The sequence below is a fragment of the Capricornis sumatraensis genome, chromosome 4 (assembly GCF_032405125.1).
Source record: "Capricornis sumatraensis isolate serow.1 chromosome 4, serow.2, whole genome shotgun sequence".
Classification (NCBI taxonomy): domain Eukaryota; kingdom Metazoa; phylum Chordata; class Mammalia; order Artiodactyla; family Bovidae; genus Capricornis; species Capricornis sumatraensis.
In genome coordinates, this window is record NC_091072.1 from 50,446,860 (window position 1) to 50,464,291 (window position 17,432).

Consider the following 17,432-nt stretch of genomic DNA (forward strand, 5'->3'; position numbering starts at 1 on the left):
TGGGTGCACTGGGTCTTCTTTGCCGCTCACGGGCTTTCTCTAGCTGCGGCGAGAAAGGGCGGCTCTTGGGCGTGCGCACAGGCTTCCCACCGCCGTCCGCGGCTCCTCTTGTTGCAGACACGGGTTCCAGGCGCACAGGCCTCAGTGGCTGCAGCGCACAGGTCTAATTGCTTTGCACCACGCGGAATCGAACCCCTATCCCCCGCACCTGCAGGCAGATTCTTTTTCGCTATACATCAGGGAAGCCCCAACCAGCTACTGTTTTCTTATCAGTAAAAGGGCCATAACAATATCCACACCTCATAGCACTGTCGTGGTAGAGAACCCGTCCTAAAGTAAATGCTCAGAAGACAGCAAATATTACTGTTCAGCCTGTATTATTTCCTCCATCTTTATCTCCCTGGCTACATTATTGAAGTAAAACACAGCTCACAAGTGTGTTCAAGGTAATAGAGGATTCAGCTTACATCCATTTTCTGCCTACAGTCAGTCTTTCAGAAACACCCATTTTTTAGGGCTTCCCTGGTAGTCCAGTGGCTAAGACTCCATACTCCCAGTGCAGGGGCCCTGGGTTCAATTCCTGGTCAGAGAACTAGATCCCACATGCTGCAACTAAGAGTTCACGTGCTGCAAGTAAAGATTTCTCCAGGCCTCAGCTAAGGCCTAGAGCAGCCAAATAACTATTAATAAAGAAGTACACATTTTCATTTCAAGCCGTGGAACAGAAAATAATTCTACATCATGTAAGAATACATTCCAACCTTAGCAAACAATCAGGCAGTTGGATCATTTAGCATCTCTCATCACACTGATGAATAGATCTCATTGAGCCGTTGGATATTCATTGGATAGGAGGTTGAGTTGGAGGCGTATTGGACTGTCAGAACCCCACAGAATAGCATGCCTTACTGTATTTTCTTCTTTTATCTAAATGAAGGAGAGGAGTAAAACAGAGAATAAAAACAGATGGCTTTGTGAGTTAGAGGTTTGTGCTGACTATGGCTCCAGCGGACCAAAATGAAGAGGTCACGAGACAGGGATGCTCTTTAGCAGACGGGGGAAACAAACTCTTCCTAATGTTTTGCCTGAATAGACACAGGTTTCCCAGTGGGGGAAGAGGTCTTTGGTGTTGCATCTAAACTTGTTAGATGAACTGAAGAGACCATATTTTGATTTCTGGGTGTAAACTGTAAACCCCTTCCTCTCATTGCAGAAAACATACAAACTCAGTCTCTCTCTGCCTTTCCCTTGTTTTGGCATAAAGTAGATATTCAACATTAAGAACAAAAAGGAAGACCTAGGATGGGTTAATGACATATCTCTTGATAATATTTAGTGATCATCTGCAAAGTGCTTTCACAGAGATTATTTATTACAATCCTCACAATGGTTCTATGGGACTGGTTTCATCATTCCCATATGAAAGGTGAGGAAGCTGAAGTTCAAAAACCTTAGGTGACTTGTGCAAAGTCACACAGCTTATGAGGAACTGAGAGTCAAACACATCCTCCACAGGCAAAGTCTGTACTCTTTTCCAAAGGCAACTAAGGATAAAAATATCTAAGGATTGTAAAAAATTACAGTTAAAAAGCAAGCTATCGAAGACATCTTTACTTGAAAGATGAGGAAACCAAAGTGCTTACTATATATAAAATAGATAAACAACAAGGCCCTACTGTAGCGCATAGGGAGCTATATTTAATATCCTGTAATCAATCATAATGAAAAAGAATATGAAAAGGAAATATATTTTCTTTCAACATTGTATATCAACTATACTTCAATAAAAAAAATTTTTAAAGAAATACTGAAGTCCAAAGAGGCAAAAATCATCTTCTTAGGCCCTCAGAGCTTGTTAGCAGCAAATCAAGAATCTAGAATTCTTTCTACACTACTCTTTGCTGACCCTTGAAGGAACTCCCTAAAGAATAAAAGAAGCTTTCAGAGTAGAAAGTGCTCACCAAACACCAAAGTGCTCCTCCTGTTGCGCATGAATAAGAAGCATTCCGTTCTTCTGCTGTTTCTCTGACTTGTATTTTGTCAGGGAATCTACAGATGGCTGCCAGAGGCCACTAGTGGAAGAGGCTCTAGTTTTAGTGTTCCAGATTCCACTGAGAACCTTGTGCGTCTTAGTTCTCAGTTGTGTCCAACTTTTTGCAACCCCATGGACTTTTAGCCTGCCAGGCTCCTCTGTCCATGGGATTTTCCAGGCAGAAATACTGGAGTGGGTTGCCATTTCCTCCTCCAGGGGATCTTCCCCACCCAGGGACCAAACCCTTGTCTCCTGCACGTTCTGTATTGGCAGGTGGATTCTTTATCACTGCGCAACCTTAGTAGATACCCAATAAATGCTAGTTGTTGCTACTGCTATTACTAATACAGAGATGGGAATACCAGACCACCTTACCTGCCTCCTGAGAAATCTGTATGCAGCTTAAGAAGCAACTGTTAGAGCCAGACATGGAACAACAGACTGGTTCCAAATCAGGAAAGGAGTACGTCCAGGCTGTATATTGTCACCCTGTTTATTTAACTTATATGCGGAGTACATCATGCGAAATGCTGGGCTGGATGAAGCACAAGCCGGAATCAAGATTGTCAGGAGAAAAAACCTTAGGTATGCAGATGACACCACCCTTATGGCAGAAATCAAAGAGCAACTAAAGAGCCTCTTGATGAAAGTGAAAGAGGAGAGTGAAAAAGCCGGCTTAAAACTCAACATTCAAAACACTAAGATTATGGCATCTGGTCCCATCACTTCATGGCAAACAGATGGTGAAACAATGGAAACCATTGCTTCATGAAAAATAGATGAGGAAACAATGGAAACCATGAGAGACTTTATTTTCTTGAGTTCCAAAATCACTGCAGATGGTGACTGCAGCCATGAAATGAAAAGATGCCTGCTCCTTGGAAGAAAAGCTATGACCAACCTGGACAGCATATTAAAAAGTAGAGACATTACTTTGCCGACAAAGGTCCATCTAGTCAAGGCTATGGTTTTTCCAGTAGTCATGTATGGATGTGAGAGTTGGACCATAAAGAAAGCGGAGCACCGAAGAATTGATGCTTTTGAACTGTGGTGTTGGAGAAGACTCTTGAGAGTCCCTTGGACTGCAAGAAGATCCAACCAGTCAATTCTAAAGGAAATCAGTCCTGAATATTCACTGGAAGGACTGATGCTGAAGCTGAAGCTCCAATACTTTGGCCACTTGACGCGAAGAGCTGATCATCTGAAAAGACCCTGATGCTGGGAAAGATTGAGGGCAGGAGGAGAAGGGGATGACAGAGGATGAGATGGTTGGATGGTATCACCGACTTGATGGACATGAATTTGAGCAAGCTCTAGGAGTTGGTGACATGGTCAGGGAAGCCTGGCATGCTGCAGTCCATGGGGTTGCAAAGAGTTGGCCGTAACCAACCGACTGAACCGAACTGAACTATTACTAATACTTCATGAAGTACTTATGATTGGTACTACCCCACCGATAGCATTATGTCTCATCTTCCCCCTTTCTTCAAATGTAAGTTCTTGGAGACCTTACAATCTACTTTTGCTTGCCACTGTGCGTGCACATAATATCTTTTAAAGCATCTTCTACTTGTAGGAAAAATAGTTTTAAGCTTTTTTTTTGGTTAGATCTGCCGAGTGGAATCAGGCTTATTAATATCTGATAAAATCTGAAGGAACAGTTCTGATTTTTACATAGGTGTATTTCTTAATTCTCATTTTAAAGTATATATTGTTTTATTAATATTTGAATTAGCAATCCGTTTTGTTAAAGCATATTAGTAATAAAACATTATCTTTAAAAAAAAACAAAAAACAAAAATATAAGCATGTAAAGTCCAGCCTCTGGAGGCAAACGCTGTCTCCCACAGCCCATCAGGCCTCCGCCTCACTGTGAGTGCTGAAGCCATCCTCTATGGGGCAGTTACTATGGACTTGGCACGAGGCTAAGCACTTTATGTACCTTGTCTAAATTAATTGCTAATATCATCCCTGAGGGAGAGAGAGGATTTCTTTACGCCCTACACTCCTTATTGCAGAGTTAGGATCCAAGAGGAAATAGAATAGTGAATGTTAGCTTTTCAAACTCAAATTACAGAAAAATGTTTAAAAGATGTGAGCCTACAGAAAACCCACAGAAGTTTCACTTTATTCTGTGCTTTATCCTGACTCACAGGAGAAACAAAGTCTTCAAAAGAGAGAAGAAAGCTTCATTCTTCACTCCCCCCATTTTTAAAAAAGTAGTGCTCTTAATTACTTGTGAAAAACCAAACAAAACCTTCAAGGTTCATGGGAACTTTGCATCCTGAGAAAAAGGGAAACTTTCATTGGTACTTGGGCAAAGCGAGAATTAAAGACATTTTTCCGAAGAACATATTCCATTTCACTCCATTTTTTTGCAAGATCTCTTCCCTTCCCAGGCCTGCCTGCCTGGATCCCCCATCCTTGCCCATCAGGAAGGTAGAATCCTCTTCCCCACTCTGACAACTCACACTCCCATTTCAGACCTGATTCTTTCTGTGAATCAAATTCACAAACACTGTTTGTCTCTAATCCCTATTCCATATGTCAATTTCTATGCAGTAAGTTTGAAGAGTTTGGATTTTCTCTTTTATTTAAGTATAACTGATTCATAACATTGTATCAGTTTGAGGTGTGCAACATAAGGATTCAATAGTTTTAAAGATTATAATCCATTTAGTTATTAAAATAATCACTATATTTCCCTGTTCTATACTGTGTATCTGTATTGCTTATTTATTTCATACACAGAAGTTTGTATTAATACCTCTTAAAACCATACCCGTATCTTGTACCTCCACCCTTTCCTCTCCCTACTGGCAACCACTAGTTCACTCTGTATATCTGTGAGTCTATTTCGCTTTGTTATATACATTCCTTTCTTTTAATTTTAGGTTCCACATGTAAATGATAACACATTGTTCTTTTTCTGTCTGGCTTATTTCACTAAGCTTAATATCCTCTAGGTGCATCCACATTTTACAAGTGGCGGAATTTCATTCTTTTTATGGCTGAGCAGAGTTTTGATTTTCTGTGTCAAGTTAAATGCATATAAATAAGAGTGCCCCTTTATGACACTACCATCATTATGAATTTGTTTAGGGGCATCAAGAGTTAGCTAATTCCACAAAAGCTGCTCTGTGGACCTATCTGACACAGTCATTTGGTTCAACTGGATATTGTTTTTTAAAGCCACATTGAAATCAAAGTGTTTTCCCAGGCTCTCCAAGTGCCCGGGTCAGGAACGCTGACAATCTGCTGCCGAGAGGGGCCGTCAGCATCACCCCCTATCAAGCCCTCCCAGTCATCACTTGCATAAGAACAAGCAGGCGACCTGCTGCCTGGTGACAAATGCTGTGACTCCAGGAGGGAGCCAAGTGCTATGAATGAAGCCTGGCAAAATGTCATTTTATGTAAGAGGAAGTAGTGGCATCCCCTGGGGTGCATACATAGTTGTGAATTAAAAACCTGTTTACTGAATGCTGGAGAACGTACACTTAGGGACCCCTCTCCTTTTTTCTCCCTTTTCATCTCATTAAAAGTTACAAATTCTTAGATCTTCTCCAATTTGTCTACTTTGGGGTGTTTTGTGTCCTAGGTGGGTCATAAACTGTTATTTATGATTACATTCACATAGATCTCTGTAAGGGCAACAACAAGTTTCACCACCCCACCTATTAGCATTCTGTGGGTGGCTATGAATCTACTACCCTTCACCAACATTTTCTAGGGGATATTTCTCCTGACACCTACACAGAGAGGCTAGAAAAGTCAGCTAGCTATTTCCTCAAGTAAATAACTGTCTAAACACTCAAATCAACTTTTCAACTCCAGAGATGACTTAAAGATCTGGGGAGGGGTATGGGGGCAGGGAAAGACTAGTGACACCAGAAATATTCCATGAATATTTTAGGAGTCAGATGATAAAATAAACTCCAAGCAGCTTCTTGACCCAGTTCCTAAATAAGTGATTTTCAATAAATTTTTGAAGAAAAAATGTAATCCTACAACTGCGTTTTTAAAATGTCCATTTCAGGATATACGTCTGCTTTCTTTTGTGAATTTTCTTCTTGCTCAAGGTTTCTGTTAACCCATGTGGATTTTATTTGGAAAGACTAAGTCACAAATCACCTTTTAAATCAGTAGAATTAAACAATTTATTTTCAATATCTATAAAGTCCTTAAGACAGCTCATATAATTTAAGTAAAAATTCACATTTTCACGGGGGAAAGGATGTGATGTCTGAATATTTCAAGTGATTATTTGCAAGAATGACAACACCTTGAATTTATGTATGTTATCTTCCAAGCCTTGCAAAGTAATGTCACAGTGGAAAGAGTGTTAATTAAGAATCAAGGGAGCTGGATTTGAGTTCTAATCCTGTTTTTTACTTTAACTGACCATGTGACCACCGGCAGATCAGTGGCCCTCTTACTTTGACTTTTTCCCTCTGTAGAAAGGGAAGAAATGAATGAGACATTATCTAAATTCCTAAAATTCTATTTTCAGCTCTGATCTCAACTCGTCATTTATACAGGCAAAGGAAAAGTATTGTTGCCTACCATTGTATAGAAAGCAAATACAGACCAGGGTCTGCACGCTGCTGAGATAGCCACACAGCTCAGGTCTTGTGGCAGCTACGTGGCACTTTTTACAGGCATCAGGGGTTTTAATTAGGACCTTTGGGAACAATTACAATTATTCTATACTGAGCCAGAGCATTGTGGCAAGGATTAGATTCACTCTCACACCTGCAAACACAGCTCATACAGTTATCCACCTTAAGAGTCTTCTTTGCCATCAGAAACTTAAAACAGGAACTCACTGAATCATTCTCCCACAGAGACCAGAGCCATTCCCGCCGGCGATGGTGTTGAAACACAGCAACGGGAAATCACAAAGGGGATATGGCACCACTACACACCACCGCTTTATAATAGGGGTTCAGACATGGTTGGGCTAACCCTCAAAACTCCAAGGAAGCCTGCTAAGTGCAGGGTCAAATCCTTCAGATGTCAAGTTCTGCAACAAAAAATTGACCATCTCACCTTCATAGGACATGAAGTTACTATCAAGAAAAGTGTATGTGTACATATACACGCACATATATATACATATTGGGCTTCCCTGGTGGCTCAGCTGGTAAAGAATCTGCTTGCAAAGCGGGAGGCCTGGGTTCAGTCCCTGGGTTGGGAAGATCCCCTGGAGAAGGGAAAGGCTACCCACTCCAGTGTTCTGGCCTGGAGAATTCCATGGACTGTACAGTCCGCGGGGTCGCAAAGAGCTGGACATGACTGAGCAACTTCCACTTTACTCAGACACACACACACACAACATGTATATATACTGGGAATTATTTGGAGGAATCGTTAAAGGCAGGTATGTGCTTAAAAAACTGCAACCAAGGCTTGTAAAACTGAACATCTCTCCAACAGCTGAAAACTAGAAACTAACACTGTTAAAGTTTGGCCTCTCTGACTCTGATGACTCACAAAGCCAGTCTGCCCTTTTGTGGCAATGAGTCAGCCCTGACAGAGTAAGCCACACCACCCAGTAGAATTTGTTACAGCAAGGTTCAAAATGCTGGCAAAATAACTGAACTGAATGAACTATCCACTTCAAGGGAAAGCCGATGAAGGATAGTGACATAATGAAAATTTGAAACTTCTCAGGAGTCATTTCCTGTTTCCTTCTATGCAAGAGCTGAATACTCATTTATCAGTTGCTTTGGAAGCACACGTCGTTAGGCCTTAAAAAGGACTGTGGAGCGTGTTTGCTCACTCTGTTAGAAATGACTTTGGTGGGGTTTGAGAGCATGCCACATAACCACACTACTTTCTCAAGTTCTCCTTTCCAGCCTCTAGCTAATCATCCGGGGCTTCCGGCGGATGCCCAGGCAGAGCGACGGAGCACACAGGCACTCACCGATGTCGAAGGACTAGCGTCAGAACTAATACGATGCGCGCATGAAGAGCCTTACTGCAGGCGCGCTGACAGCAGTGTAAAAGTGAAGCTCACCAAATGACAAGACGAATGAGCGAAATAACATGCCAGCTCAGTGGGGTTTGATGCTGTCATTAACATCACCAGTGTAAGGGACTTCCCTGATGGCCCAGGGGCCAGCACTCCAAGCTCCCGGAGCAGGGGGCCCAGCTGCGGACCCCCTAGATCCCAGCTGCAAGCTTGACCACTAAATATCCCTCATGTCGCCACAAAGATGGAAGATCCTGCAGGCCACAACTAAGACACGGTGCAGCCAAATTAATGAACTGATTATTCTAAATCACCACTTTAAATAACAATGCTGCTAGCGCCCATGTATTGAAAGCCTGTGCTGCGGCAGGAAGAGTGACAGCCCATTTATGTGAGCCGGCTAATTGGGGTTCACAACTCCATGTGAAGTGAAAGTCGCTCAGTGTGTCCAGCTCTTTACGACCCAAAGGCTATTCGGTCCATGGAATTCTCCAGGCCAGAATACTGGAGTGGGTAGCCATTCCCTTCTCCAGGGGATCTTCCCAACCCAGGGATTGAACCCAGGTCTCCTGCCTTGCAGGTGGATTCTTTACCAGCTGGGCCATCAGGGAAGCCCATGAGACAGGTACAATCATTGTCTGCATTTTACACAGGAAAACTGAGGTCAAAATAAATGAAATCACTTGCCCAAGGGAGTTTAGCTAATAAGATCAAGACTTTTCGACTTAAAGCAGGGTTTCTCAACCTTGGCACTACTGACATTTGGGGCTGGATAATTTTTTGTTGTGGAGGACTGTCCTGTGCATTGTAGGATATTCAGTAGCACATCTGACCTCTACCACCAGTTGTGAAAGCCAATAACATCTCCGCTGTCAAATGCCTCCTGGGGGAGAAAATTGTCTGCAGGCTGTGAGCAACTATTCCAAAGTATAAGGTGAATTGTTATGCTACAGACCCACTTCCAACACCACCAGTCTCTCTACAGAAATGTGGTGGTAGAAATGTATATATATTCACACACACAAACATACACGCATACACACACACGTGCATGCATACATACACATACACACACACACACACACACGCATACACACACAGAGTCATAAACAAGATCACCTTGGGAAACAGGTTCTGAGACTCTGATGTTTGTCTACAGGAGGCCTGGAGCAGGGGGATGATCTCGGGAAGCTCACCGGAGAAGCACCAAGGGAAACAGGACTGGGCGGAGGGAGAGCCACCAACTGGCCCATATCTGGGAACCAAGTACTCTCTGTCCTCAGGTGGGAATCTGAGTGGCGCACTGCAGCATCCTCTCCAGACACATATATGAGTATTTTGATTGTTTCCTTGTAACTCACTTGACATACATAAGCATGTAAACCAAGACTGGAAAGTGATGAGCAAATGACAATAATAGTTCTTTAAGTAATGGCTTTTTTTTTTTCTTTTTTCAGAGTTGAAAACATGGATATTGCCATCAAACTGTTCTTACCATTTAAAAGATGTGCTGAGGTCTCAGAAAATATAATTCATAGCTTTAAAACACCATGTATTATATATTCACATCGTTATAAATGATCCCCAAACCTGCTTATCTGCCCTAAAAGACAGGGAGCTTCCTTTCATGGCTGTGCCAGGTACTGTTCTAAGCACTATTATGTGTACTAACATTATAGTAAATCTTCTCAATAACCAGAGGGTGGGGACCTTTATTAACTCCATTTTACAGAGAAGGAAATTGACTTTCCAAGAGTTTAAGTAGCTCAAGATCTACATGACCTACAAGTGGTAGAACTGGGACTTGAAACCGTGTGCTCACAAATCCTGGCTCTTACCAACCCTGCTTGACCATTTACTTCCCATTGTACCCCTGATGTTCCCTCGCAATGGGAGTAATTTGTCTTCTCAGGTTTTTTCTTTAAAAACAAGAGCAAACAGAGGAGGAATCAAGACGGTGAAGCAGGATGTAGCGCTCACCTCCTCCCACGTGTACATCAAAAGGACATCCACGAGTGGAACACACAGGTCATCTGCCGAGCGCTGGTGGAAGCCCTCAGACTGTCCAAAGGGCAGGAAAAACTCTGCACAACCGAGCAGAACAGAAGGGAGAACAAAGCCAAACCAAACGGTAGAGTACTAAAGCTCTCAGTGCAAGACTATGCTGAGACAACAAGGGCGCCTCCAAACTTCGTGTTTTAAAGTCTTTTAAGATGTAAAGACTTTTGGATGCCAAAGGAGACTGTGGGCCAAGTTATGCTACTTTCTTTTAAAGAACTGAGTCTCTTTTCTGGTCTCAACACAAAACAGCAAGTTTTATAGATACCACTTTGAGAGACGATTCTCTTAGAGTCAAAGTGTCACCTTGGCAAGGGACCCAGCAGAATTCAAATTTCTCTGGGACTCCAGAAGGAATCGCCTCCAAACTAACTCACTAAGGACCATTACTTATCCTCCAGGCACTACAGAAAAATTGCAACTCATATCCATTAGTACTCAAAAGGCAAAAATTATCTCACCAAATAACCCAAGTGAACTTCTATATCCTATATTCAAAATGCCCAGCCAACCTCAAAACACAGTCTTTTTCAGGGACTTCCCTGGTGGTCCAGTGGCTAAGCCTCCACACTCCCAATGCAAGGGGCCTGGTGTTCAATCCCTGAGCAGGGAACTAGGTCCCACATGCTGCAACTAAGATCTTGCACGGCACAATTAAAGATCCAGCATGCTGGAACTAGGATCCAGCACAATCAAATAAATCAATAACAATATCTTTTAAGGAGGTACTTTTCTTCCCCAAATCATCATGCCCTTTACAGTGGCCAAGCCCTTTAGAACATTCTTCTTCCCACAAGAACACGCAGTGTATGCAACAGGTGAACAAGGCCTTCAAAAAGTCCACAGGTCAATCACCTCTATACTTTATTTGAAATGGGATGCATTTTGAAAATATGGACTATGAATCACAACTCTCCAACATCACTTAGAAGACATATTTACACAAATTATGACCATTTCATTAAGTTCACAAATGTGATAGCTTGTAAAGCATTTGGTTCATGGTGATGCTTGCATACTCTGAAACTTTAACCAGAAGACTGATAGGGGAATGTAACAGACAATTATCTTTCTTCTCAAAATAAATACAATGATGCGGAAGGATAACCTGTTGTTAAAAATCTGCTTCCCCACCACCCACCCAGCTGATCACTGGGAGGCCAGCTTCAAAACAGGAGTTTTTATGTAGCTGTTTCTAATGGTCCAGAGTCCACTTGCCTCCTGCATCAGAGAATAATGCCCTTTCCAAGAAACCCTGCTGGACACTATCCTCTATTTGGCAGATATCCTGCCAACAAAGTCACATCACTTTGTCATCCAGTCTTAAGTCAGTCCAGATTAGCTGTTCAGCACTGCAGATCAAAATTCATCTTTTAAATTATCAAGAATTTAGAAAAATAAAACCCAACCAATGCAATTCTACAATGAATACATCGTAAGTGGCTTTAGGTAAAAAGTGTTATTTCTCTTTAAAAAATCATCGATGGATTCAATATTGAGCTCTATAATTTCCAAATTTAAAGTTTATTCTACTGAAACATTTTGTTGGTAAAGTAAAACCAATTAATTTGACATTTATTTTAAAAAAGGAAAAGAGGCTCTCAGGCCCATCCTCAACCTATGAAGCTCTATTTTCCACAAGATTGCTCCAGTTTCATTCAGGTCTTAGATCTCTCTTGTTAACCTGCCACTGAACATGGCGGTGTAAACACTTGGAGCCAAATTAAAACCAATTCACTTTCCCAGGGGACAGAAAATAAGTGATGTGTTTGAACTCATACACTCATATAGTGTCAGCTTTAAATGAGAAAATTTTAATAGTGTTTGGCAAAAGAGAGTTAAAACAGGTCTCCCAACTTAAGCCAGACTTCCTAACAGTGTTTAGGTATTAAAAGGAACTCTTTATTTTTTTAATACCTTTTTGGCCGCATATTGGGGCATGTGGGATGTTAGTTCCCTGACCAGGGATTGAACCTTCGCCCCTTGCATTGGAAGCGCAGTCTCAACCACTGGGCCAGCAGGGAAGTCCCAAGAGGAACTCTTCTCAGCAACAAGCTGGGCTTCATTTTGCTTTTGTTTTGGAAAAGGAAATGGCAACTCACTCCAATATCCTTGGCCAGAGAATTCCAAGGACAGAGGAGCCTGGTGGGGCTACAGTCCACGGCGTCGCAGAGTCGGACACAACTGAGCAACTTGCTTTTTACTTTCGCTTCTATGAAAAAAAAATGTGAAACCAAATTATGAAGTTGGTTTGATTTCTAATATGATAAGAGAACCACCCTTCCTCCATGAGGGAAATGTTCGTTTTGAAAGGGCCCTTTATATCCATTTTCTCTCTGACCTCAGTACTCCGGGCATACAGAGATCTGTGTGGATCTCCACTAAGAAAGTATGTCCAGGGAATTTCGTCATGGTGCATGGCCTGTCCCAGCGTTAGTTGTCCTCAGGGAATGGCACGACAGCAAGTAAAGGAAGCACTGTGTGTGGCCAGAGGAGGTATCTCCTGGGTACTGGGAAATTAGACATCTTTCCCTTCTTTCACTCATTTGTCCCAACAAATATTATTGAGCTCACTTTGAACACAAGTTCAAAGACAAAAACTTGTTTCCAAAAGGAACATTCCTTTTAATTTCCCAACTTCTTACATTTTATGTTTATCTAAGAGGTAGGTTTTCTATTGGACCTATTCTTTCCTTCCATTTCTTGGGTCGAAAGATGTATATCTTTATCTTCCTCCATGAAGGTGATTTGCCAGGCCTCAGAAAACCTTTCAGGTGTGTGTGCTCAATCGTGTCCAACTCTTTGCGACCCCTCCTCTGTCCATGGATTCTCCAGGCAAGAGTACTGGAGCGGGCTGCCATGCCCTCCTCCAGGGGATCTTCCAGACCGTGATTCTCGCATCTCCTGCATTGGCAGGCGGGCTCTCTACCACTGCGCCGCCTGGGAAGACTCTAGGGTATCCAGAATACCCTGGGTGGCCTGTATTGTTTTCTTATATGTAACACAAAGCCACCGACACATTCAATAATTTGCACCTGTTATTTTGTGTTGTTGTGTGTTGTTAAGTACACTTGTTTTTTTGTTTGTTGTTCTGGAATAATTAAGCCGTAATAAGTCTTCGTTACATAATAAAAACCACCCTGTTACTCTCCCTTCTAACTTCTGAGTTTTCAGTTACTAAGAAGAGTTCGGACTAGGGAGTCACTAGGAGAGTCAACTCAATCATAGCAGAGCAAGGACTAAGGGCTATGGAAAGATAAGACAAGGAACCATGATTCTGATGGCCACCTTATGAGCCAGATCCATTGTGAGAAAGAAAAAATTCTAGCAGCTAGGAGGGAACCTAAGCATACTTTTGTAAGCTAACAACATGCAAGTGCTTTTAAAAGCCTACCTGAATCTTAAAAGTATTCATAGATTTAAATTTTTTTATAGCACAAAAATTTGAAAAAAATCCTTTCATCTGAGAAAAAAGCTGAGGTTTAATGGGATCATATGATCTGCATTTATGAAAATGAGAGTGCAATGGGGTATTATTAAAAAGCACATCAGTAGTTTCAAAGAAATCAAACCAAACTTGCCTTAAGAACTCTTGAGATCTGCTCTCTGAACTGCATCATATTTTTTTGTTTTGTTTTCCGCAACTGCAACTTTGCCTTTAAGTGGGAGCCCACGTAAGTTCTGCTTGCCCCTTGGTTGAATTTTATTTTTCACCACTTCTTTGGATCTCAGATTTTCATCATTTAAATACTGCACTGAGAAGCAATTTGACCTTCAAACTCCTTTTTAGATGGAGGGAGAATAAAGGTGCCTCTAGCATGAAATTCTATTTTCATTTCCTGATTATAGAACTTAGCAGTGGCCTAATGCTGACCATTCCAATTTAGAAGCTGGAAAAATAGTGATCAAGACTTTGTGAAAACGAAAATGGAAAACAGAGAGCTGTTAGTAAACCCATGCAAGATAGGCAGTTATTTTCAGCCCTAAGACGCTAGCATCTATGGCTCTTTTTTTTTTTTTAATGGCTCTTTTTTAAACTGAAGTAGCATCTGCACTTGTAGATTTTGACCATCCTTTTCATTTCACACAGAAGAGGGTTTGTTCTACCTTTAAAAGCACATCCTCTTCCCCCAACCATACCAACCCCCCAGACTCCTGAAAGTTGCTGCTAAAACAAGACTGGGTTGTTTTCTTACTGCAAATCCAGTGTTTATCCAGTCCTTCCTTTTTCAATTTCTGAGTTTAGTTAACCTAACAACAAAACATATAACCCTTGGATTTCTCACAGAGAGACAAAGAGCAGAACAGTCAGGGCTCTGGTCAACATTCTCAGGATGAAAACAAAAAGCTATGACACTCAGTCCTTTGAAACATTCACAAATTGTATTTTAAACTATGGGATTCTAGAATATGCTTCTAGAACAAAGTAAAAAAAAAAGGCCAGGAAATGCAGTTCACATCAAGTGTGCCTAGCTCATGAAGAAGGGTAATTTCTACTGTGGATAAGAGCACAAATGTTCTCTCAAACAACTGGAATAATTCTTTTCCCCCACTACGTTTTTTGAAATGAAACATCTAATGCACTCATACTCTGAAATCATAGAAAACTCATTATTACACCTTCCGCACAAAGATAACCTAAGCAGGGCTTTTCCTACAGCAGACCAAGTTCTCCTGTATATTCAGGATACGGTCATCTTGCCATCAACTGGGTTATGTATTAAATATTTTGAATTAGATATCATTACTATTGATTTCCTTTTAGAAAAGCAATTAGATTTTTATAATTACACCATTCTGAACATTCAACTTCTTTAAAAGTTCTACACAAAATACATGTCTAAGGAGAAAAAACTAATTAAAAAAAAACACAAATGAAAACCCCACATAATATCACAGAGTTTAATTTCAACCACCTGGTATAACAATGAAGTGTCAGACCTTCTGAAAATGCCCTAGGAATAATGAATAAATTCTTGTGTTCCTCTGTACCGCCTTTTTTCTTTCTTATTTACCAAGACTACAACTTACTAAGGATAGGTTTTCGAAAATAAAGTATCTTTTCTGGAAAATGGCCTACATTCAGAAATGTCTCAGAACAAGCATTAGAAAAAAAAACTAATAAATAATAAGTCAAATACATTAAAATAAAATTACAGTACATCATCCCTCCTAGAAGGTCCACCAAACTGGAAGATCCTCTCAAAGGTTCATAAATAAAGCCTTCTGGACTCAAAATTTTTCCTGCATTGTGAAGAAGAGTATGCAGAAAATAAGTGGAATCACGAGTTATCAGACGGGTTCTGTTCAAACTACTTGATTTGGTGCGGGGCGGGGAGACTTGCTCTCGATCCAAGTGAAGACAACAGAAAGGTGCTCGTCCCGCTTCCTCAGGTCCCCAAAACCTGAAAAGAAATGACACGGACGGAAGTGAGAAGCTCGGATTCCTACCAGACCCAGTTCTCTTGGCATCCGGCCCGCGGACAAAGGAGCAAAGACAAACACCGGGGTCGCTCCCTCGAGTGCCCGCAGTCCAGCGGCGCCGAGAGCGCCAGGAGACGGCCGGCGGCGCGGCCGGGGCCGGGGGCGCGCGTCCTGGACGCGGGCGGGTCGGCGGGTCGGCGGCGCTGCGGGCACCTTCCCGCCCAGCGCGCATTCCTCAGCCTGCCCTCCCCGCCCGGCCTCTGCTGCCTGGAGCCTGTGCCCTTCTCTCCACCTCCCAGAAACCTAGGTTCATTGCTCCCTTGCCCACCCAAGACCCGACCCCGTGAGCAGGCTTCCCGCTCTGACACCCCCAGAGCCGCTCCCCGGACCCGCGCCGACCTTACCGCGCTCGGGCCGGGTGCTGCCCTCTTCAGGCCGAGTTGGAGGTGCTGCGGAGGAGCCGGTGGCCGTGCGCCTGCGAGAGCGGCGGTGGGTGCGGGTGCGGTAGTGGGTGCGCGTGCGGATGCGGGTGCGGGTGCGAATGCGGGTACGGATGAAGCGGCTGCGGCTGCGGCTGCGGCTTCGGCTGAGCCTGGGGTTTGGGCTGGGGCTGCGGTTTGGGTTGGGGCTGCGGCTGGGCTTGGGACTGAGGCTGCGGCTGGGCTTGGCTTTGGGGCTGAAGCGGCTGCGGCTGCGGAGGCTGTTGCTGGACCAAGTGCTGTTGCTTCTGCCGCGTGGACTTGACCGCCAGGATGGCCTGGCGATTCTTGTACTGCACCATCTGCAACGTGATCTCGGCGTTCCAGCCCTGGTCCTGCGGGCACCGAAAGTCGATCTCCTTGCCCTCAGCCATCACCACGGTGAAGTACATGTACTTGCCCTTGCGCTCCACGCAGTCCACGGTCTTCATGTTGGAAAAGTGCAATTCCTTGAGCTTGACCGGCGGCTCGAGGCTGGCCACGGCGGGGCCTCCGGGTTGGGACGGTTCGACCGAACCCTGCCCGGGCTGCTGTTGCTGCTGCTGCTGGTGGTGGTGTTGCAGCTGTTTGGGCGGGATGAGCAGCAGCCCCTCCTCGGTGAGGATGCAGCACTTCTTCTTCCAGAGCTGCAGCAGCCCGTCACTGCGCTTCTCCAACACGCCCTCCTTCAGCGCCTTGCAGCCGCTGCTCTCCAACATCCTCCCGGCATAGGGGGCGCCGCCGCTCGGCTCGGCCTCTCCGCTTCCAGCCGCCCGGGTCGGGGGCAGCAGCAGCAGCCGCGCGCCGTCCTCGCCCCAACGGCTCCCGCGGCCTCCGGGCCGGAGCGCGCAGAGGAGGCTAACGCGCAGAAAGCAGAGCGGCGGCGGCGGCGGCGGCTCGGGGTCCGGGCAGCAGGGCAGCCGCGTCCTGATGCGCCACAAGGTCCCGGAGCTGCGAGCCGCCGGGGCTCTGCCGTCCTCTTGCGAGCGCTCACTGAAGGGCACTGGCCGGGCCCCCTCGCGGCGCTTTTGAATGGGCCATATCCCCCACCCCCGAGTGACACCCAGCGGAAAAGGCGGCTCTTGGCGCCCGCGCCGCGGGGGAAAGCCCAGCTCGGAGAGGCGCTCTGCCGCCGGCGCGCGCCTCATTCACTTGGGGCCTTTCCAAAGCCGGCCGGTCCACGCCCCCCGCGCCCCTCGCTCCGCCTCCCGCCGCCCACTCGCTTCCGCGCTCCTTCCCCTGACTGGCGGCCGGGACGCGAGCCCCGGAAACTCGTCTCCTCCGCCCGGGGCCGCGGCCGAGGGCGCCCCGACTGCCGGGCGAAGAATGCCGACGCGCTGAGGGCGCCGAGAGGCCATCTCCAGCCGTCGCGCCTCTCCGCCCGGCGGGGCTCTCCGCGGAGAGCCTCGGGTGGGCACGGGACTGCCCAAGTGGGCGCAGTTGCCAGACTGCCAGGCACGCCAGGCGGACCCTCTGCGCTCCGGAA

The 17,432-nt window shown here is 44.6% G+C and overlaps 1 protein-coding gene across 1 annotated transcript; it reads right to left on the minus strand.

Annotated features, from left to right (window-relative positions):
• Window positions 1-14,962: 14,962 nt before the first annotated feature.
• On the minus strand, window positions 14,963-17,094 carry PHLDA1 (pleckstrin homology like domain family A member 1). Its single transcript, XM_068971356.1, has 2 exons — window positions 15,893-17,094; window positions 14,963-15,469 (listed from the first exon to the last, which is right to left on the minus strand). Exon 1 carries the CDS (start codon window positions 17,092-17,094, stop codon window positions 15,919-15,921), a length of 1,176 nt encoding a protein of 391 aa, XP_068827457.1. The 3' UTR covers window positions 14,963-15,469; window positions 15,893-15,918.
• Window positions 17,095-17,432: the final 338 nt, after the last annotated feature.

Excerpts from the sequence above, each read along its gene's own strand:
- PHLDA1 (XM_068971356.1), bottom strand. The coding sequence starts at position 17,094 with ATGAGGCGCGCGCCGGCGGCAGAGCGCCTCTCCGAGCTGGGCTTTCCC.